A 23,963-nucleotide genomic window follows, 5' to 3' on the forward strand; every position below is an offset into this window, starting at 1 on the left:
GCGGGAAGGTAAACGGCGTTTCCGTGTGCTGCGCTGGCTCGCCAGATGCAGCTTGTCACGCTGGCCACGTGACCCGGAAGTGTCTCCGGACAGCGCTGGCTTCCGGCCTCTAGAGTGAGATGAGCGCACAACCCTAGAGTCTGACAAGACTGGCCCATATGGGCAGGGGTACCTTTACCTTTTAAGGTGCTACTCTAAGGTGCGAAAGGCTGGGCTGGATGAATCCCAAGCTGGAATTAAGATTGCCGGAAGAAATATCAACAACCTCAGATATGCAGATGACACAACCTCGATGGCAGAAAGTGAGACGGAATTAAAGAACCTTTTAACGAGGGTGAAAGAGGAGAGTGCAAAATATGGTCTGAAGCTCAACATCAAAAATAACGAAGATCATGGCCACTGGTCCCATCACCTCCTGGCAGATAGAAGGGGAAGAAACGGAGGCAGTGAGAGATTTTACCTTCTTGGGCTCCATGATCACTGCAGATGGTGACAGCAGTCACGAGATTAAAAGATGCCTGCTTCTTGGGAGAAAAGCAATGACAAAGACAGCATCTTAAAAAGCAGAGACATCACCTTACCAACTAGCGGAGTCTGTAACCTGAAGCGTATGTAACCTGTGGTACCACTGTAGATTGAAAGTCGGACACGACTAAACAACAACAAAGGTGCAACTGGAAGGAATTTTTAAAATTTTGTGCCTTCTATCCAGATGGGCTTCATCGCGGGGAGGATTTTAATCGAGAACCGGAAGTGTCCGTTCGTGGGAAAGTCTCTGCGCTCCTTTACCTCTAGGGGTTTTTGCGATCTGCCCAGCAGATCTCCGGATCTCCGGCCCGTCGGTTGCTTTTGCAAAGAGCCTCGCCTCCCCGGAGGAAGGGGAAGGATCTGCGCCAGCGAGGGCTTCGTGCAGCCGGTAGGAAACGGAGTTGCCTTGACCCCAAAGTGCGTTTCCACGCGAGAGGGAGCCTCAAAGTTCTGCGCGCTTTTGCGCCCTTGGTGCGGAGTGGCCTGTCGCGCGCCCGCCTCGGGAACCGGGTGGGTTTGTAGCAGCGCAACACGCGTGTCTTGGGAATTCAACTTGTGGCTCACCGTGGGGACTCGGCTCTGGCATCTTGCTCTCCATCCCGTTATGATCACAGGGCGAGAGTGCTCCTGAGCAGGTGCAGAGCGCTCAGGGCCGGACTGAGACCTTTGGAGGCCTAAAAAGATTTGGGTGCGCCCATATCATGGGTGTAGCCAAGGTGGGAGAAGGGAGGCGCAGCTGTCCCCCCCCCCAAAAAAAAAATCAGTACAAATACAGTGGTACCTTGGGTTACATACACTTCAGGTTACAGACTCCGCTAACTCAGAAATAGTACCTTGGGTTAAGAACTTTGCTTCAGGATGAGAACAGAAATCGTGCTCCGGCGGTGCGGCAGCAGCAGCAGGAGGCCCCATTAGCTAAAGTGGTGCTTCAGGTTAAGAACAGTTTCAGGTTCAGAACGGACCTCCGGAACGAATTAAGTACCTTTACTTAACCCGAGGTACCACTGTACATAGCTATTGTATTTTAGTGTTTTGTTGAAAGCCTCCCAGAGTGGCTGGGGAGACCCAGCCAGATGGGCGGGGTATAAATTATTATTATTATTATTATTATTATTATTATTATTATTATTATTATTACTGAGATTCTGTTCTCCCCCAACAAAAGGCCTGCCCTCCCCTAACAAAAATCCTGGCGACACCCATGGGTCATATGCTGTATATCCAATTCAGAATATAAACAATAATAAACTGTAAAATGAAATTTTATTTTGGGAAATGAAATGAAACCTGCAGTAAGATGGAAAATAAAGTTGATATTTGACTCTCCCCCCCTCCTTTTTCCAATTGCAAAGCCTTTGATGGGAGCCTCAAAATGAACCACACCAGGTAACATCAGAGGGAAGGGTGACACAAGTGAATCCCATTCCACTCCATTGACTCAGCTGAAGCCCTTTGGCTTCTCCCTTCCCAGGCCTGTCTCCTTGCAGTGACTCTCCCTCCTACCCATAATGGAGCAGTACAAAAGGTCTGGTACCCGAGGATGCTCATTTTCCAGTTGTGTCATGCCTGTAATCCATTTATAAACACACACACACACACACAACCAGTGCGGTTGTACTGGCTGGAGAGCTGAACTAGGAGCCGAGAGCCCAGGGTTGACAAAAAGACAGCACATAAATGTAGCCTATGCAGCACAGATAACTCTGTAACCATGTCCATCCCCTAAGACTCTTGGCAAATGTCTTCTGCTTCATTGTCGGTCGTACATTTTCTACCAGTTCCTGCAAAGAACGACATGCAGCCCTGAAAAACAACAACACTGATTTCAGGCAAGGCCAAAGTGCAGGCTTTTATCCGGTACTCATCATGCCGCCCCGATGAGGCCAGTCGTTCAGTGCTGCTGAACTCTGAACCTCATTCTTGAGATCAGCTGCAGTTTGCAACTCAAGCTGGGCTAATTGGACGCTGTTGGCGCTTTGCTGGAAACCAGCAAAAATCAAAGTTCTGGCATTTCAGGCAAAACAAGTGAGCAAGGCATGAGTGTTGGATTAGTGTAGCTGGCAATTTTCAGTAAATGTCATGGACCCTCTTTCTCCAAATTTGAAAAATTTCCTTCCACCACCTCCAGTTTGCTATAAATGGGGACTTTCGCCGATGCACCCCATGAATAATTTTGGTTCAGCCTGTGCCAAATATTTAAAAGATGTCCTACTCCCTTCCCATCAAAGAGCTTTTATGCTTGCGAGACTAAATGCTTTCGCCTCTGCAGTGACCAAAGGCAGAGTCCAGTGCTGGATTTACATGTACAGTGGTACCTCGGGTTACATACGCTTCAGGTTACAGATTCCGCTAACCCAGAAATAGTACCTCGGGTTAAGAACTTTGCTCCAGGATGAGAACAGAAATCGTGCTCCGGCGGCGCGGCAGCAGCAGGAGGCCCCATTAGCTAAAGTGGTGCTTCAGGTTAAGAACAGTTTCAGGTTAAGAACGGACCTCCGTTACGAATTAAGTACTTAACCTGGGGTACCACTGTAAGCTAAACAAGCTATAGCTTAGGGCCCCACTCTCCTGGGGGCCCCCCGAAAATTTAAAGGGAAACAAAGCTGATGTAAGCTATGGGCCCCGCCTGCTAGCCTGATCCCTAAAATATCACTGGTTTGCTCATTTCTACTTCTTAATTGTATTTCCGTTCAACAATTACTTTGATAAAATAGATATTGTGTTGTGTCCAAATGGCTTTAGATACCAATTAGGTCCATAAATGAGCAAATAGCATATACTGTATTTTTCGCTCCATAAGATGCACTTTTTTCCTCCTAAAAAGTAAGGGGAAATGTCAGTGTGTCTTATGGAGCGCATGCGTGGTCCCTGGAGCCGAATTGTCCAGGGGCGAAAAGCAGATTGTGCTTTATTTTTAGAAAGAGGGAAGGGGGTGTTGAAACAAAGCCGCTGATCAGCTGATCAGCAAGCGATCGGGAGGGGAGATAAGGGACTCTAGCGATAAAGGAGGTTGCCTGGTAGGGGGGAGGTAAAAGCACTTGAATCCGCAGGATTTTTGCATTGGGTCACCCCAAATTCACCATCAGATCCCATAGCATGTCCATGGCTACGGCCTGCACCAAAAAAATCACGCATCCACTGTTTCGTGGGGCTGCAATGGCGCAAAAAACATGGTTACAAAGCACAGATCCTCATGGATCCTCAGGATTTTTGCATTGGGCTATCCCAAACTCACCGTCAAATCACATATCATGTCTGTGGCCACAGCATGAACCACAAAAATCATACATCCACTGTTTCGTTCAGAATATTTTTTTCTTGTTTTCTTCCTCTAAAATCTAGGTGCGTCTTATGGTCGGTTGCGTCTTATGGAGCAAAAAATACAGTGGTGCCTCGCAAGACGAAATTAATTCGTTCCGCAAGTTTTTTCTTCTTGCGAGTTTTTCGTCTTGCGATGCACGGTTTCCCATAGGAATGCACTGAAAATCAATTAATGCGTTCCTATGGAAACCGCCTTCAGACCAGGTCCGGGGACAGTCTGTCCCCCGACCTCTTCTGAAGGCTGGGGGGGGGGGGGACAAGGGCTTTTCTTCCCACCCCCAGCATTTTAAAAAACCCCGGGACAGCGGAGGACTTCTCCGCTGTCCAGGGCGATGTAAAAGCCCTTGGGAAGGCAGGCAAGGGGGACAAAGACTTTTGCCCCCCGCCCGCCTTCAGAAGAGGTCCTGGACCTCTTCTGAAGGCGGGCGGGGGGCGAAAGTCTTTGCCCCCCCCCCGCCTGCCTTCAAAAGCCGTCGGGGACAGCGGAGAAACGCGCTGCCTTTCTCCGCTCTCCCGGGAAGGCAGGCAGGGGGGAGCAAAGACTTTCGCCCCCCGCCCGCCTTCAGAAGAGGTCCAGGACCTCTTCTGAAGGCGGGCGGGGGGCGAAAGTCTTTGCTCCCCCCGCCTGCCTTCAAAAGCCGTCCGCGATAGCGGGAAGCTCTTCCCTGCTATCCCGGACTGCTTTTAAAATGCTGGCGGTGGGGAGCAAAGCCTTTCGGCCCCCGCTGGCCTTCCTGGACCTCTTCTGAAGGCCGGAGGGGGGGAAAGGCTTTGCTCCCCACCACCAGCATTTAAAAGAGGTCCCCGGAGATTTCCCTATGGGCTTTCTTCTTGCGAAGCAAGCCCATAGGGAAATTCGTCTTGCGAAGCGCCTCCAAAACAGAAAACCCTTTCGTCTTGCGGGTTTTCCGTCTTGCGAGGCATTCGTCTTGCGAGGTACCACTGTACGGTGTTCAACACAAAAAACAGCGACCATTTGTTGACGACAAAGGACAGCTGGACATATAAGGGCCCCGTTACCTTCAGTAGCTTAGGGCCTCATCAGACCTAAATCTGGCCCTGGCAGATTCTCACACATTCCATTCAAGCCTGTTTGTGTGCCTGCAGTCGAGAAGTACCAGATTCAATGGACCACATTCTCTTAGATTGCCCTTTGCACAGCAGACCTCGCCAACTGATGCTGAGCAAAATGTTGGACCTCTGGCGCACAGCTCTGAGAAGAAGCCAAAGAAGGTTTCTCCTGGCAGATCAGGACGAAGATATTACTGCTTTAGTAGCTTCCTTTTTAGCCAAAGTCTTACCCGATATGGTTCCCAATGAACTATCCTGTTGGGAATTAGACAGGGTATAGCACAGGCATAGGCAAACTCGGCCCTCCAGATGTTTTGGGACTACAACTCCCATCATCCCTGACCACTGGTCCTGTTAGCTAGGGATGATGGGAGTTGTAGTCCCAAAACATCTGGAGGGCCGAATTTTCCTGTGCCTGGATATCCAAATGCACACAACCATAGTGTGACCTTTTAACCCTTGATAGCTTCACCCTTGTCATAGAATCATAGAATCATAAAGTTGGAAGAGACCACAAGGGCCATCGAGTCCAACCCCCTGCCAAGCAGGAAACACCATCAGAGCACTCCTGACATATGGTTGTCAAGCCTCTGCTTAAAGACCTCCAAAGGAGGAGACTCCACCACACTCCTTGGCAGCAAATTCCACAGTCGAACAGCTCTTACTGTCAGGAAGTTCTTCCTAATGTTTAGGTGGAATCTTCTTTCTTGTAGTTTGGATCCATTGCTCCGTGTCCGCTTCTCTGGAGCAGCAGAAAACAACCTTTCTCCCTCCTCTATGTGACATCCTTTTATATATTTGAACATGGCTATCATATCACCCCTTAACCTCCTCTTCTCCAGGCTAAACACGCCCAGCTCCCTTAGCCGTTCCTCATAAAGCATCGTTTCCAGGCCTTTGACCATTTTGGTTGCCCTCCTCTGGACACGTTCCAGTTTGTCAGTGTCCTTCTTGAACTGTGGTGCCCACAGTTAAGTTAACTGTGGTGCCCACAGTTTAATTATTCTAGTTAATTGAAATGTTTTATACTGTGGTGCCAATAAAGGTATTTGATTGATGGATTGATTGTTTTTGGTTCAGGATTGCCAAATCTGGTTTCTTTCTGGTTGCTAGAGATACCGGTCACAGGAAGGCAAAAGTTATTAGATGTATCCATAGTCTGAAGATCCTCAGGTCTGAAGATAATTTGCTGTAATTGCTTTGTGTGTCGCAGGGACCAAGAACGGAAAATGAGGTACGTCAGCACGCGAGGAGGAGCTGGAAGTGTCGATTTTGAAGGTGCTCTTTTATCAGGCTATGCAAGTGATGGTGGTCTTTTCATGCCTCAAAAAATCCCAGCTTTAGACTCTGCCACACTTCGAAAATGGAGCAGCTTCTCTTACCCAGAACTGGTGAAGCAATTGTGCTCTCTCTTCATTTCGCCGGAGCTTATTCCGGAAGCGGAACTAAATGGTAAATGAATCCAGATCAGCTATTGAGATTTGACAGCCTTCAAAACTACCGTATTTTTCGCCCTATAGGACACACTTTCCCCCCTCCAAAAATGAAGGGGAAATGTGTGTGCGTCCTATGGGGCGAATGCAGGCTTTCGCTGAAGCCTGGAGAGCGAGAGGGGTCGGTGCGCACCGACCCCTCTCGCCCTCCAGGCTTCAGGAGAGCCCCAGCGCCAGCCCCACAAGGTCGGGGGACAGAGGGAGGCGGAACGCCGCCATCCCGCTGTCTCCCGAAGTGGTTTGGAGGCTGGCGGCGGGGAGACCCCGCTGCCAGCCCTGCAAGCTCCGGGGACAGTGGGGAGGCACAGCGCGTCTTCCCGCTGTCCCCGGACCTGATCTGAAGGCGGGCGGCGGGGAGAAGAGCGCTTCTTCCCGCTGCTGGCCCCACAAGCGCCTGGGGGGGAAATAATCCCCCCCTTTATTTCCCCCCCAAAAAACTTGATCCGTCCTATGGGCCGGTGCGTCCTATGGGGCGAAAAATACGGTATGTTAGATTTATTTCATGGGAAAATGTTATTTGCTCCCTTTCGTATAATGTAATTAATTTCGGGTGACTCGACAGCAGCGGTAGATGTGCTGGTAGTATTGATTATTCTTATTGTGTTTTATTCAACTTTATCTTTTTCCCCCCAATTTTTTTTATTCATTTTATAACACAAATAAAAAACACAAACAGAAAAGACAAACAATACAAACAAATTCTTGTCATATCCTTATTTTTCTAAACATTGTGAAATGGGCTTCCCCAAGTCCTACCTACCTGATTTTCACTTTACTTCATCTTTAGATGTTTACATATATCATAATTTCTAACCATCTTTTTTTTAAAATCACACTTAAAATAACTTCACATTTTATCACTTACAAATAATACTATTTTAAAATACCCTATCTTCTACTTCTAACCCTACAACCTATATCCAATTCCAAAGTTTTCTAAGATTTAAATATTAACCTATTTTTCCAAATATTCCTTAAACTTCTTCCAGTCTTCTTCCACTGTCTCTTCTCTCCCGATCAGTTCGGCAAGTTCCATAGACTTGTGTTTTATTCAACTTTATCAGTGTGCATTGTGCAACAAAATCCTGGGTCCCTGTCTTCAGGGCAGTTTGAAATTTCAGCGAGAGGGTGCTAAAGTTCGTTTAAACTGGAAATACAGTCAAACCTTGACTCCCCAATGCCTCCGTTACCGTACGTTCTGGCTCCCGAACGACGAAAACCCGGAAGTAAGGGTTCCAGTTTTCGAACGTTTTTCGGAAGCCGGACGTCCGATGCGGCTTCCGTTTGAGTGCAGGAAGCTCCTGCAGCCAGTCGGAAGCCACGCCTCGGTTGTCGAACATTTCGGAAGCCGGACGGGCTTCCAGAATGGATTAAGTTCAACGACCGAGGTTTGACTGTAGCAGTGATGGGTGGGGATCAAGATCAAAAGTGCAAGAAGCAGCAGCCAGGGGGTGGGGTTAACCCTTTCCTTCTGTGCTGCGTTCCCAACAAAAGTTCTATCACAGGCATAGGCAAACTCGGCCCTCCAGATGTTTTGGGACTACAACTCCCATCATCCATGACCACTGGTCCTGTTAGCTAGGGATGATGGGAGTTGTAGCCCCAAAACATCTGGAAGGCCAAGTTTGCCTATGCCTGTTCTATTGGCACCAGCAATAAAGAATATCTCTGACCAGTCAAATAGTATTGGGGATTGGGATGCAAGACCCCAGTTGAGCTTCAGACCATATTGGGCGGCTCCCAATCAAGTGTTAAAAACAATACAGCATTAAATATTAAAAGCTTCGCTAAACAGGGCTGCCTTCAGGTGTCTTTTAAAGATAAGATAGCTGCTTATTTCCTTCACATCTGAAGGGAGGGTGTTCCAAAGGGTGGGTGCCACTACCAAGAAGGCCCTCTGCCTGGTTCCTTGTAACCTCACTTCTCGCAATGAGGGAACCACCAGAAGGCCCTCGGCGCCGGACCTCAGTGTCCGGGCTGAACGATGGGGGTGGAGACGCTCCTTCAGGTATACAGAACTGAGGCTGTTTAGGGCTTTAAAGGTCAGCACCAACACTTTGAATTGTGCTCGGAAACGTACTGGGAGCCAATGCAGATCTCTCAGGACCGGTGTTATGTGGTCCCGGAGGGCACTCCCGGTCACCAGTCTAGCTGCCGCATTCTGGATTAATTGCAGTTACTGGGTGACCTTCAAAGGTAGCCCCGCGTAGAGCGCATTGCAGTAGTCCAAGCGGGAGATAACTAGAGCATGCACCACTCTGGTGAGACAGTCCGCAGGCAGGTAAGGTTTCAGCCTGCGTACCAGATGGAGCTGACAAAACAGCTGCCCTGGACACAGAATTGACCTGTGCCTCCATGGACAGCTGTGAGTCCAAAATGACTCCCAGGCTGCGCACCTGGTCCTTCAGGGGCACGGTTACCCCATTCAGGACCAGGGAATCCTCCACACCTGCCCGCCTCCTGTCCCCCAGAAACAGTACTTCTGTCTTGTCAGGGTTCAACCTCAATCCATTAGCCGCCATCCATCCTCCAGCTGCCTCCAGACACTCACACAGGACCTTCACCGCCTTCACTGGTTCTGATTTAAAAGAGAGGTAGAGCTGGGTGTCATCTGCATACTGATGAACACCCAGCCCAAACCCCCTGATGATCTCTCCCAGCGGCTGCATGTAAATGTTGAAAAGCATGGGGGAGAGGACAGAACCCTGAGGCACCCCACAAGTGAGAGCCCAGGGGTCTGAACACTCATCCCCCCCACTTTCTGGACACGGCCCAGGAGAAAGGAGTGGAACCACTGTATAACAGTGCCCCCAGCTCCTCTAGATGGGTTCTGCTTGCCACACCTCTTTTGTCTGACCACAAAGATTAGCCCAAATTTGTGGACCACTGGCATTGTATTTCCCCTAATTAAATATTGTTGCCCTTATTCTGGAGTGCAGCATTACTGAGGTAAAACTTGACTTGACCGTTATGTTAATATATCTGAAGGGCCAATATATTGCTGTGCCATTTTTTAAAATCCCCCCCCCCCCCATGGTAAATCTTTATTGGTTTAAAATACAGATCATTTACAATGAAGGTAAGTATAAGAGAATTGAATACAAAAAAATACACACATCAAGACATAAGAACAAGAAAAAAGAAGATAAAAAGATAAAAAAGAAAAGGAAAAGAACCAAAAATTTATGCCAAATCATAACCATCAATTTATGCATAAAACTTCCAATCGTTCTCATTATACTGTTTATATAATCATAATTTTATCACACAGCTTTACATTACATCCTTTTTCATGTATCCCACTAAAATATTCGTTTCATTCATTTTTGCTTACAGGTATCATTCCAGTTCTGCTAAGATGGTATTATTTGTACAATATAATCTTATATATTCCTTAAATATTTTCCATTCTCCATATATATTCTGATTTCAAGCTCCTCTGTCTTTTTGCTAGTTGGAAATATTCTATCATGAGCGTCTGCCATTCAATTATCGTTGGTATTGTTTCGCCATATTTTCTTTCATGGTTCCAAGCTAACGATGTCTTTTGACTTGTCGTCTTCCGCTAGACCTGATTGACAGAGCATTCAGCAGGTTCAGGCACAAAGATATTGTTCACCTGTCGAGACTGGAGAAGGGCTTGAACGTTCTGGAGTTGTGGCATGGCGTAACATACGCTTTCAAGGACTTATCATTGTCCTGCACGGGGCAGTTCCTGCAATATTTCCTGAAGAAGAAGAAGCAGCATGTCACAATTCTTGTGGGTATGTTTGCAGCTAGGACTAATGGATTTCTGCTCGTTTTTTAATAATGTGCTGCCTTTGCTCAAAATCCATTTATTACTTCTTTTCCCCTAGCCTCAACGTATTTGTATTTGCATTTAGGCTGCTTCTCGTGTGTTCTATAACTCACTGCCACGGGCTGCATATTTTGGGCACCTTGACAGAGTAGAGAGTAAGAAACAGGGAAGATAAAAATCAATGATTTTTAAAAAATAAAATAAAATCTGAATTTCTTATTTAAATCAGATTTTTCCCTACTCCTCCTTAAAATTTCTGTCTTCCTGATTTCTGATTCTTCCTGTCATTTTTGCCATTTTGGCATAATCCATCAACTTGATCTGCCGTTCTTCTGTGGTTGGGACTTTATCGGCCATGGCCATAAATTTGGCTGGCTTTAAAAGACGATTAAACAAGTTCATGGAGGATAAGGCAGTCCTTGGCTACTAGCCACAAAGCTCCACTGTCAGAAGCAATATGTATTTTGGATCCCAGTTGGTTGGAATCAATAGTGGAGAGATTGCTGTTGCTCTAAGGTCCTGCTGGCAGCCTTTCCATAGGCCATTGTGAGAACAGAACACCGGACTGGATGGAATCTTCTTATGCTCAGAGCAGTGGGAATGAATGAATGAATGAATCTTTATTTGCGTCAGACGTCGGCCATAGCAATAAAACAACAATACAATATACAAAGAATAGAAATAAAAAAGTCAATTACCGGTATATAAAATACATTTCAGGGTTTTGAATCAATAGCCAAATAGTGGATCTTATTCTGATTGCCCCAGCTAAAAACCTTGCAGCCTGTTATGTACTGAAGTTCTCACCCTGGGCCAGCAGGGGGATACTGTAGATAGTTTTCACTCAGGTCCACATATGCAAATAGGGGATTGAAAGTGATGTTCAGTGATTGGATAGTTGCAGGAAATGGTTACTGTTACGTTGTAGTGGAGCTCTATATAAGCAGGCTGGCTGAACCCTTCAGTTCAGTTCTGTTCTGGCCTGTGAATAAACAAGAGCTGTTTGCTGTCACCGGCTCATCTTGATCTGCCAAGACAAAGGACACTGTGGCAGTGTCTGGGCGATGCAGAATGGACAATAAAAGAGGGGTGATAACCTCATTCCTCAAGCCTTTATAAAGAGTACTGCCATATCCACAGGGACATAAATGTTTTTCATGTGGAATCTGTTGGAATGGTCACTCAAGTACAGCCGAGGGCAATACATTCAATCCTGCGAGAGTAAAAGCGCGTCTATATTTTAGAATTGCTAGGTTATGCAGATAGGGTGCCAGAGAGTCGAAATGGGTAGGTGGGAAATTGTCATACCATGGCAGTGGGAACCTAAAAGTGGATCAGCGTTATTGATGGAGTTTCCTGGGAGTCAATTGCTTAGCCTGGAGTGCGCCTTCTTTCCCTCTGACCTTGCAGACTCCCAGCAAGTCTTTAACAGTCTTGGTTATTTTTTTTAAACAGGGACTTCAGGGGATACTGGGAGTTCAGCCATTGAAAGTGTCCGGGGTGAAAAGAACGTGGACATATTTGTTCTGCTTCCACGCGGCCTCTGCACTCAGGTGCAAGAGCGGCAGATGACGACAGTGATTGAAGACAACGTCCACGTGTTTATCAGTGAGCGACTCCATTTTTAACTTCGGAATGCTTCTGGGTTCAGTCATTGTGGATTTGTTGCCTAGTGGGCAGTAGTGGTGTGCAGTGCTTTTCTCTGGGGATACGCATGCCCCTAAACATTTTGTGAATCTAAGTTTGGCCTCATTGAGGGGCAGTATTTCAATATGGGGGACGTGGGTGGCGCTGTGGTCTAAACCACGGAGCTTAGGGCTTGCCGATCAGAAGGTCGGTGGTTTCGGACTTCTGGGTTGGCGCCATCGCTTAATGGCGGATTCCCTCCGAGCTCCGGAGGGAATCGGCTCTGCAGAGACTGGGTCTTGCCACTGCGGCGACGCGGGGACCCTTAAAATCACAGGCGCAGAAGCCTGTGAACGTAGTGACTCGGCGGGCACCATTTGCGCCCCCCCAATCCGTGAAGGAGCCTTTTTAAAGGCTTCGGAACGGGGACGGGGTGCGACGCGGTGCTGAGAGTATGTTGTTATATGTTTTGTTCTTTATGAAAATGCTAATAAATATTCATTTAAACAAAAACAGAAGGTCGGTGGTTTGAACCCACGTGACGGGGTGAGCTCCCGTTGCTTGGTCCCTGCTCCTGCCAACCTAGCAGTTCAAAAGCACCTCAAAGTGCAAGTAGATAAATAGGTACCACTCCGGCGGGAAGGCTGGCCACATGACCCGGAAAAACTGTCTGCGGACAAACGCCGGCTCCCTCCGCCTATAGCGCGAGATGAGCGCGCAAAACCAGAGTCGTCCGCTACTGGACCTAACGGTCAGGAGTACCTTTCCCTTTACCTGTTTCAATATGAGTAGGAAAATGAGAGTACCCCTATACTTTTTTTTTTATAGAAAAAAAGCACTGGTGATAAGTATTAAAGTCTGTGTGAGGATATGCAGCCAAGTTACAAATGCACGATTGGTAGATAATCCCAAACTATCACATCCTCTAAACTTGTGTGGTCGGAAGGTGAACAACCGAAACTTAATGTTTTCTACTTTCAGTCACTGCACACTCTTCTCTTTACCTGCAATGGGGTAGGATGTCTGTGAGTTCTCCAACAAGGAGCTCACTCCATTTTGGACTATGGACTTTTGTAACTTTTAAGAATTATTACCTGCCTGATTTTTATCACTGTATTTATTGAATCCTGGCAAGACTTTGCCAAGTGAGCAAACCTTGTATTTTTCTTGTTTACTTAAACAGTCTGAGAGTGATTTCATTGTTAAGAGGGAAACGTAAAAAGGGAGACAAAATCCCAGTCTGCCTAAGCATCCTTGGATATCATGATTATTCTAGAAGGCTATGCACAGAGCTTTCTTTTCAGCCAGAACACACCAGAACTCAGTTCCAGCACCTCTCAGGTAGGCGCCATTGCCATTCTAAGAGAACAAGGGAGGCGGTCATGGTGAGTTCCGGCACATCTTTCCCTAAAAAATAGCACTGGTTATGGAACCTTGTACCAAATAGCTTCTGGAGATAAACTGCACAAGGATAGTGATTTGTCTCTCTGCTGAAATAGGTATTTGCGTTCTCACACAAGTGGAAAGAGGAAGGATAATTAACAAATAAAATATCCTCTCCTAGTCATCTAAATCCATCCAACAAAGCCCGCAACATCTGAATGGCACCATGTTGGCTGCTCTCGGTGTAGGCAGTACTGAACTCAATGGACCACTGCCAGTGTTGGGAAATCTGCAGTCAAAATCACAATTACCGTATGTTTGCTAAATAAGTATATGAAGGGGTTAAGACTCACAGAGTTCCCGTATTCCTAGAGAAGACAGATCTGTGTGATGTTATACAGTCGTACCTAGAAAATTGAATGGAATCCGTTCCGGAAGTCCGTTTGACTTCCAAAACATTCAGAAACCAAAACATGGATTCTGATTGGCTTCCTGCAGCCAATCAGAAGCCTTGGGAGCCCAACTGGACATTTGGGTTCCAAAAGAATGTTTGCAAACCGGAACACTCACTTTCAGGTTTGCATCGTTCGGGAGCCAAAACGTCTGAGTTCCAGGGCGTTTGACAACCAAGGTACGATTGTATTCCCTACACCCTGTGCTGGGAAATAGGGCAAAGGATCTTAATCTTTTCTCCTTCCTCCTAGCCTCTATCTGTTTTTTCTTTTCAAGCCAGCAATGTGAGCAGACATACATGCCTGGCCTCTGCTCAGAGCCCAGTAAAAAGCACAAAGTGTTTTTACTGTGCTAAAAGTGCTTCATAGCCTGATTACTCTCGTACGATGGTACCTCTGGTTGTGAATGGGATCCATTCTGCAGGCCCATTCGCAACATGAAAAGAGCGCAACCTGCAGCGCTGTTTCTGCGCATGCGCGGGTTGCGATTTGCTGCTTCTGCGCATGCAGATGACGTCATTTTGCATTTCTGTGCATGCGCGAGCATCGAAACCTAGAAGTAACCCTTTCCAGTACTTCCGGGTCGCCGCGGGACGTAACCTGAAAGAATGTAACATGAAGCGGACGTATCATGAAGTATGACTGTATTTCTCTGACATATGCACATGGGACGGGAGGTTTAAATTTTAGTTTACAGATTTCATCCTCAACCCCTCACCATCAACTGGTAGGTCCTTTTACAATCTTTGGTGCCCTGCTTCCTTCACAATCCCCTTCTCCTCTGGGCTGGCAATGGCGCAGTGGAGCGAGGCACTCTTCTGTGACACGACTGATGTAGCACTTTTCATGCTTGCCTCTTCCATCCCTGCTTCTCCCTCCAGCTGAAGGCAACAGTGATGAAATTGATGAGCCCATCAAAGAACTGTTTGCGGATGAGGATTTTTCAAGAAGACACAACCTGATGAGTCTGAATTCGATCAACTGGTCCAGAATTCTGGTGCAGATTGCTCATTTTTTCTACGCCTACTTCCGGTGTGCTCCATCTATGGATGCTGCTCCGCTGCCAGTTGTGGAGGTGGTTGTTCCAACTGGGGGAGGAGGAAATCTCACAGGTTAGCAAAGAAACAACAACACCAAAACGCTTCCTTGAGTTGTGATGAATTCTGCTTGACCTGTCTGAAAGTTTCATCGCTGGAGATGGGAGGAGCTGTCAAACGAGCAGCACGTCAAAGACAACTTTTTATTTTGCTACTTCAGTGCAAACCTAGTACACCTAAAGGGTGCTGTGGGTTAAACCACAGAGCCTAGGACTTGCCGATCAGAAGGTTGGCGGTTCGAATCCCTGTGACGGGGTGAGTTCCCGTTGCTCTGCCCCTGCTCCTGCCAACCTAGCAGTTCGAAAGCACGTCAAAGTGCAAGTAGATAAATAGGTACCACTCCGGCGGGAAGGTAAACGGTGTTTCCGTGCGCTGCTCTGGTTCGCCAGAAGCGGCTTTGTCATTCTGGCCACATAACCTGGAAGCTGTACGCCGGCTCCTTCGGCGCTGCAACCCCAGAGTCATCCACGACTAGACCTAATGTTCAGGGGTACCTTTACCTTTAGTACTCCTAAACAATCTGGCCAAATTTCTGAGGTTTGCTGAATATTTCTCCTAGTTCATCGTGGCTCACTGAGCCGCAGGCATTGACTGAGCCCCTATGTTTAATTGTCATAGACCTGGGATTGGGCAGCTGGAATACAGCCAGTTTATGTAACCAGAACAACTAAATTCTGCAACCTGCATAAATTACATAAGCAGAACGGAGTGCATGCTTTACATATTTCTGCAGTTTTGCTCTTTTGCATAATTTGGCTGGCTTTCATCACTCATGGGGGACAGACAAGGAACCATGCAAAACATATAACCATAAAACATATCAATTAAATTAACAGTAAAATGCCACCAACTTCCAATATCACCAATCACAACTGTATTCAGTATTGACAATCAGATCAAATAGAATAGTTGAAATGATTTCGGAACCATATTGTGCAGCTGCTTTATGTAAGGAGATCTGTAGTACAAATTAGTGATGGTTTGTTTCTTTGGTCCAGCTGGATGTCTTGCACAGAAGATGGGGCTCCCCGTTGATCTTGTGGCAGTGGTAAATGACAACGATGTGGTACACCGAGCTATCCAACAGGGTGATTTCTCATTGTCCAGGTCTGTGAAGTCAACACTGGCTTCAGCAATGGATATTCAGGTAATTTACCTGGAGAGGAACGTGCTGTTTAGTATGGTAGAAATGTGAGGACCAGCTCAACCTCTCTTTCAAATAATAATAATAATAATAATAATAATAATAATAATAATAATAATAATAATATCTTTATTGTCATTGCCCCCTTCGGGGACAACGAAATTACTTGACTGCTCCATAAAAACACTAATTAAACAATACAGTATAATACAGCAAGGGAGATTAGATGACTTTCAAAGTCCGGGCTTCCCATTCAGGGCCGAGATCGCTCTGGAGAAGAAGCTGTTCTTAAGACGGCTCGTTCTTGTCTTCATCGTCCTGTATCTCCGTCCCGACGGCAAGAGCTCGAAGAGACAGTGACCAGGATGCGATGGATCTTTTACTATGTCCAGTGCCTTCCTATGGCACCTTGTGGCATAAATCTGCTCTAAGGTGGAGAGTGGGCAGCCAACAATGCTCTCTGCTGCCTTAACAACCCTGCACAACCCCATCCTGTCCTGGGTAGTACAGCTTCTGTACCACACACATAAGCCATAAGTGAGCATGCTCTCAATGGCACAGTGATAGAAGGCAAGCAGCAGTTTCTGCGGAAGATGGTTTTTCCTTAGTATTCTCAAAAAGTACAGTTTCTGCTGCGCCTTCTTCACAAGCCCCCTTGTGTTGACACTCCAGGACAGATCCTCTTGTAATTCAATGCCCAAAAATCTGAACGTTGTTACCCTCTCCACACAGACCCCATCAATCAAAAGAACCAGTGATGGTCCTGTGTGAGTGTCTGGAGGTGGTTGGAGGATGGATGGTGGCTAACAGATTGAGGTTGAATTCTGACAAGACAGAAGTACTGTTTTGCGGGGACAGGAGGCAGGCAGGTATGGAGGACTCCCTGGTCCTGAATGGGGTATCTGTGCCCCTGAAGGACCAGGTACGCAGCCTGGGAGTCATTTTGGACTCACCGCTGTCCATGGAGGTGCAGGTCAATTCTGTGTCCAGGGCAGCTGTTTACCAGCTCCATCTGGTACGCAGGCTGAGACCCTATCTGCCCACAGACTGCCTCACCAGAGTGGTGCATCCTCTGGTTATCTCTCGCTTGGACTACTGCAATGCGCTCTACGTGGGGCTACCATTGAAGGTGACCCGGAAACTGCAATTAATCCAGAATGCGGCAGCTAGACTGGTGACTGGGAGCGGCCGCCGAGACCACATAACACCGGTCTTGAAAGACCTACAATTGGCTCCCAGTACATTTCCAAGCATGGGACGCGGGTGGCGCTGTGGGCTAAAGCCTCAGCGCCTAGGGCTTGCCGATCGAAAGGTCGGCGGTTCGAATCCCCGCGGCGGGGTGCGCTCCCGCTGCTCGGTCCCAGCGCCTGCCAACCTAGCAGTTCGAAAGCACCCCCGGGTGCAAGTAGATAAATAGGTACCGCTTACCAGCGGGAAGGTAAACGGCGTTCCGTGTGCTGCGCTGGCTCGCCAGATGCAGCTTTGTCACGCTGGCCACGTGACCCGGAAGTGTCTCCGGACAGCGCTGGCCCCCGGCCAATAGATGTGAGATGGGCGCACAAACCCCAGAGTCTGTCAAGACTGGCCCGTTCGGGCAGGGGTACCTTTACCTTTACCTTTACATTTCCAAGCACAATTCAAAGTGTTGGTGCTGACCTTTAAAGCCCTAAACGGCCTTGGTCCAGTATACCTGAAGGAGCGTCTCCACCCCCATCATTCTACCTGGACACTGAGGTCCAATGCCGAGGGCCTTCTGGTGGTTCCCTCCCTGCGAGAAGCCAAGTTACAGGGAACCAGGCAGAGGGCCTTCTTGGTAGTGGCACCTGCCCTGTGGAATGCCCTTCCACCAGATGTCAAAGACAACAACAACTACCAGACTTTTAGAAGACACCTGAAAGCAGCCCTGTTTAGGGAAGCTTTTAATGTTTGATGCATTACTGTATTTTAATATTTTGTTGGAATCCGCACAGCCAGATGGGCGGGGTACAAATAAATAAATAAATAAATAAATAAATAAATAAATAAATAATAATTATAGCTCCCTCCCCCAGTCATGCTCACTCCATTGATGGACCATTCCATCAGCCTTGCTGAGAGATCAGCTCCATCGGTCTCCTCTCTCCCCCATTTGTCAATCATCATCGGCTATTCCATCAGGCTGACGCAGAGGGAGAAATGGGCTGAGGCTCTGCTTAGGAACCAGTCACATATGGCTTCCATTCCAGCTGGCTTTTTGCAGGAACTTCTGGGCAAGAACTGGTGCCTGAGTTTGCCTGCCAGTTTGACAGCCAATTTCCTCCCTTTCTCAAGGGAAAAGGCAGTGAGGGAAACACCGAGAGTCAGTTTGGGGAAGTCTGTTGGGATGTTCTTCCTGGATGAAGCCCTGGTTGGTGAAGGAAGTCCTTGCAGAGTGACTCATCTGCCTCAAGATCCTAAGACCGTTCCCTTGAACTATATAGAGAAGGGATGGAGAAACCGTGGCTCTCCGGTTGCTGTTGGACTCCAACTCCATCAGCCATATCCAGAGGTCAGGGATTATGGGAATTGTAGTCCTGAAAAATCTGATCTCTCTCCCTGATTTAGAGCCATACCATAGCCCTTTGGGCTTTCTGGAACGTGAAACAATTTATTTAAGGTAGATAAGGACAAGATGAAATTATACAGTTGAATATAAATATAGATGGGAAACGGCTATGTATTGTGAGTACTTATCTACTTTTAAAAATGTTCACTTATGATCTTTTTCTTTTACTTCTTTATTCTTTGTTCTTTTTTTCTTTTTTCTGATATCTTATCTTTCATTTCACTGCTTTATTGTGAATAGCATTTTATAGAGGTATAAATAACTGTAAATACGAAAAGAGACAAAATATTCTCTAATTCTTTTTCCTTGGTTAGATGTATTTTCTTTTTCTTTTGTATTTTCTTTTGTTGTGAATATGTATGTTTTCTAATTTGTACTTAATAAAAATTATTATTATTTTTTTAAAAAAAGAGATTTGTCGATGGGTGCCTTTTTCCTGTAATCCATTTCCTTTGGCTCCAGCATAATCTTTGCCATATCTAAATGCTTGCTTGTTTCTGAACATAAACCTTCTTCTAGAAAACAGCTTGTGCTATCTTTTCCTTTGCTAGGAACCTTACAACATGGAAAGGATCTTTTGGCTGTTCTCCGGCTCAGACAGCAACTTGGTCCGAAGTGTGATGGAAGAATTTTACTCCGCTAAAAAAGTCCAGCTCCCGTCCCAGTTGCAAAAGAAGGTTAGCTATGATTTGCCTATGATTCTTCAGCTTGACTTTAGTTTGAAGGCTCTCTTTCAGGAGCGGCTGCCGTGCAACAGGCCTCACGTCAGAAGCATCGCTTCCTGGAGAGAGAGGTATTGGTGGGGAGATATAATAATAATAATAATAATAATAATTTATTATTTGTACCCCGCCCATCTGGCTGGGTTTCCCCAGCCACTCTGGGCGGCTTCCATAGAAACAAAAAATACAGTAAAATATCACAGATTAAAAACTTCCCTGAACAGGGCTGCCTTAAGATGTCTTCTAAATGTCAGGTAGCTATTTATCGCTTTGACATCTGATGGGAGGGCGTTCCACAGGGCGGGCGCCACTACTGAGAAGGCCCTCTGCCTGGTTCCCTGTAGCTTTGCTTCTCACAGCGAGGGAACCGCCAGAAGGCCCTCGGCGCTGGACCTCACGTCCGGGCAGAACGATGGGGGTGGAGACGCTCCTTCAGGTATACTGGGCCGAGGCCGTTTAGGGCTTTAAAGGTCAACACCAGCACTTTGAATTGTGCTCGGAAACGTACTGGGAGCCAATGTAGGTCTTTCAAGACCGGTGTTATGTGGTCTCGGCAGCCGCCCCCAGTCAATGCAGTGATCAATGCAGTGCTTAGGGATGGCAGGATGCAGCTGTGCCAATCAACCTGTTGCGATGTTCACTGGGCAGGTGATGTCTACAGTTTCTCTGGTGGAATCTAGGTAAAGGTAAAGGGACCCCTGAACATTAGGTCCAGTTGTGACCAACTCTGGGGTTGTGGTGCTCATCTCACTTTATTGGCCAAGGGAGCCGGCGCACAGTTTCCGGGTCATGTGGCCGGCATGACTAAGCCGCTTTCTGGAGAACCAGAGCAGCGCACGGAAATGCTGTTTACCTTCCCACCGGAGTGGTACCTACCGTATTTTTCGCTCTATAACATGCACCCGACCATAACACACACCTAGTTTTTAGAGGAGGAAAACAAGAAAAAAATATTCTTAACGAAACAGTGGGTGTATGATTTTTGTGGTTCATGCTGTGGCCACAGACATGTGATCTGACAGTGAGTTTGGAGTAGCCCAATGCAAAAATCCTGAGGATCCATGTGGATCCGTGCTTTGTAACCATGTTTTAAGTGGGGAGGGAAGGAAAAGCACTCAAGGGACAAGGAGCACGCGTGGGGTGGGTGGAGAAAGGATGCTGCTAATAATGCAGAAGAGCGGTTTAAGGGGAGAAGGAACACGCGTGGGGTGGGTGGAGAAGGATGCTGCTAATAATGCAGAAGAGGGGTTTAAGGGAAGAAGGAACACGCGTGGGGTGGGTGGAGAAGGATGCTGCTAATAATGAAGAAGAGGGGTATAAGGGGAGAAGGCTCCTCTCCTCTCCCACTTTGCTCCTTTAAAGCAAGCAGGCTCTGCTTTTCTCCCTCCTCCCCGCTCATCCCTGGCTTAGCGAGCTGAAAAACTTTGCTGCTATGTAGCGAGCTGAGTGGGGAGGAGAGAGGGACAGAGAGCCTGCTTGCTTTAAAGGAACCAACCGGACAGGAGCCGCTTACACTTGTGTAAGCGGCTCTTCTCCTCTCCCGCTTTGCTCCTTTAAAGAAGCAGGCTCTCTGTCCCTCTCTCCTCCCCACTCAGCGGCTCTTCTCCCTCTTTGCTGTTTCATAGCGAGCCACGGAGGAGGGAAGGAAGGGAAACCATGGATCCTCTGCTCACGGCTGCAGCAGTTCCCCCCAGCCATCCGTAGGCATTCGCTCCATAACACGCACAGACATTTTCCCTTACTTTCTAGGAGGAAAAAAGTGAGTGTTATGGTTGAAAAAATACGGTATTTATCTACTTGCACTTTGACGTGATTTCGAACTGCTAGGTTGGCAGGAGCAGGGACTGAGCAACGGGAGCTCACCCCGTCACGGGGATTCGAACCACCGACCTTCTGATCGGCAAGTCCTAGGCTCTGTGGTTTAACCCACAGCGCCACGTGCGTCCCTCTGGTGGAATCTACACATATATTTAAAAACACTGTGGAAAAAACGTACATAAAGCGTAATACAGTGGTACCTCGGGTTCAAAACTTAATTCGTTCTGGAGGTGCGTTATTAACCTGAAACTGTTTTTAACCTGAGGTACCACTTTAGCTAATGGGACCTCCTGCTGCTGCCGCACCGCCGGAGCACAATTTCTGTTCTCATCCTGAAGCAAAGTTCTTAACCTGGGGTACTATTTATGGGTTAGCGGAGTCTGTAACCTGAAGCGTATATAACCTGAGGTACCACTGTATTTGCAGCTGTATCCTCTGAGTCTGGTTACAGCTTTCTGAGTCCCCTGTTTCGTTGCAGCTTTCTGAAGGTCTGAAGTCTTGCTCAGTCTCTGATGAAGAAATTGTCCAAACCATGAGACGCTGCTGGGAGGACAACCGCTATCTCCTCTGTCCCCATTCCGCCACTGCTGTTTGCTACCATTATAAGCGCTCCAGTTGTCATCCAAGCATGTAAGCATGAATTTGTCTGCACGCTTTAGTAGCTTTCTTATTACAGAATTATATATATTATAGAATATTGTAGTACAGTGGTACCTCGCAAGATGAATGCCTCGCAAGACAAAAAACTCGCTAGACGAAAGGTTTTTCCGTTTTCGATTTGCCTCGCAAGACGAAATTTCCCTATGGGCTTGCTTCGCAAGACGAAAACGTCTCGCAGCTTTGTTTCCTTTGTCTAAAAACAAAGACATGTTTTGTTTATAAAGTTAATTTATTTTCCCTTCAATTTTTGAACTGCTCTTTACAGTATGTGTGACTTTAAAGAGTAGTTAATAAACTGTTGTTGTACCAAATTTGGCTTTGTTTCGACTTTTTTTGACCATAGGAACGCATTAATTGATTTTCAATGCATTCCTATGGGATTTCGTGATTCGCAAGATGAAAAATTTGCTAGACGACAAAAATTGCGGAACGAATTAATTTCGTCTTGCGGGGCACCACTGTATTATTATAATATACTTGTCAGGGAACTGCCACCAGAGGCACGGGAGAAGGAGAGGGTCTCTGATTCTGCAGGAGAAGGTCCCAGCGCTAGGGGGAGACTCGGCTGGGAAGAAGGGGAAGGGAATAAGTGTAACACCAGGGATCCAGGAGAGCAACGGGACAGGGAGGTGCAGGGGCTCCAGGACTCTTCGTTGGAAGTTAGTGAGGAGAGCCCAAGCACCCCGCTGCCCACGCCCACCCTGCGCAGGAGACTCCCGCGCAGTGAGAGGCGGAGACGCTTGGGCGTCAAACAGCTCTTATGTTGGCAGCGCTTTAAGAAACGCCCACAGACAGATTCTACAAGTGACTAAGGGCAGCCACGCTGAGATGGGCTGTGCAGTCCGAAGGGTTTAACCAGGCAATCTAATGCCCAAACGGGGCAGGATTACGCACGAGTAACTCCCAACCACTACAATACTAAAGCATGCAAATGAATATAGCAATTTTAAAAATATATTTATTATTTATTAATTGCATAAATAAATTATATTGCAGCTATAATAAGATTAATAAAATCATAGTATTAACAACAACAACAACCTGTGCTTTTTGTTTCTTACCAGTATAATACCCATCCTGAGAACATAAAATGATGTTGATAAAAAGGTGCTAACCTTTAAAGCCTTAAAATGCCTGAGTCCTGCATACCTGAAGGAGCGTCTCCACCCCCATCATCCAGCCCGGACACTGAGGTCCAGCACTGAGCGCTATCTGGCGGTTCCCTCGCTGCGAGAAGTGAAGTTACAGGGAACCAGGCAGAGGGCCTTCCCAGTGGTGGCACCCGCCCTGTGGAACGCCCTCCCAGCAGATGTCAAGGCAATAAACAACTATTTTATTTTTAAAAGACAACTAAAGGCGGCCCTGTTTAGGGAAGTTTTTAATGTCTGATGCTGTATTGTTTTTAATAGTCGGCTGGAAGCTGCCCAGAGTGGCTGGGGAAACCCAGCCAGATGGGTGGGGTATAAATAATAAATTATTATTATTATTATTATTATTATTATTATTATTATTATTATTATTATTACTACTACTATTATTATTATTATTATCCACTCCCCTATCTGCAGCATGGGAGATAATACTATAAATTTAGCTTGTAGTTATTTATCTCCTTGACATCTGATGGGAGGGCGTTCCACAGGGCGGGTGCCACTACCAAGAAGGCCCTCTGCCTGGTTCCCTGTAGTTTCCCATACCTCGGAGCTGAACCTCAGTGTCCGGGCTGAACGATGGTGGTGGAGACGCTCCTTCAGGTATACAGGGCCAAAGCTGTTCAGGGCGCAATATGTGAAGGGACCCACAAGGATTTGAAGATCAACACATTTACTGTGGCAAGAGCATTCTTTGAGACGGAACCCATTCAGTCCTGTCCAAATTTCAGAGACGTTTTGAGGTTTGAGATGTGCTCATTTCCTCTTTTCTTCCGCTCCAGTTCCAGGTGTTGCTTGGCTCCTGCCTCCCCTGTGAAGTTTGAAAATGCCGTTCTCAAAGCCGATCTCACCCTCGACATCTCGCCTGAGATACGGAAGCTGAAAGACATGGAGACCAGATCTTGTGCCCTGAAGAGAGGCGATGACTGGGCAAAACTACTGCGGCAGCAAATAGAAGCAGTTGCGAAACAGAGAAATCTTACGCCAAGCTGAACATTTGCAACGAGTCCCCTAGTTGATTGCGCCATCGAAGCCTCCTACTTCTGTGCAAGGCATATGAAAAGAAAGCTGGCGCTGCTTTCGCTAATGAATAAAGCATAGTTGTGTCACAGTT

General features: G+C 47.0%; 1 protein-coding gene and 1 long non-coding RNA gene across 3 annotated transcripts in view; one reads left to right on the top strand and one right to left on the bottom strand.

Annotated features, from left to right (window-relative positions):
• LOC308571474 overlaps positions 1-20,732 on the bottom strand; it is a 116,219-nt gene extending 95,487 nt beyond the window's left edge. The window contains exon 1 of the long non-coding RNA XR_014001471.1: positions 20,128-20,732. This is a non-coding gene — a long non-coding RNA (uncharacterized lncRNA). The remainder of the gene's footprint in view (positions 1-20,127) is intronic.
• Positions 780-23,963, top strand: THNSL2 (threonine synthase like 2). Of its 2 annotated transcripts, none has more exons than XM_081166572.1 (9): positions 780-916; positions 6,134-6,372; positions 9,983-10,177; positions 11,668-11,820; positions 14,555-14,785; positions 15,769-15,917; positions 19,050-19,175; positions 21,517-21,668; positions 23,632-23,963. In XM_081166572.1, the coding sequence occupies exons 2-9, from the start codon at positions 6,150-6,152 to the stop codon at positions 23,840-23,842; spliced, it is 1,440 nt and encodes a 479-aa protein (XP_081022698.1). In that variant the 5' UTR covers positions 780-916; positions 6,134-6,149; the 3' UTR covers positions 23,843-23,963. The 2 variants fall into 2 exon arrangements, with proteins under 2 accessions (XP_081022698.1, XP_081022699.1); XM_081166573.1 differs by having other exon boundaries at positions 805-1,038.

The sequence above is a fragment of the Podarcis bocagei genome (genome assembly GCF_964188305.1).
Source record: "Podarcis bocagei genome assembly, chromosome: 13".
NCBI lineage: Eukaryota > Metazoa > Chordata > Lepidosauria > Squamata > Lacertidae > Podarcis > Podarcis bocagei.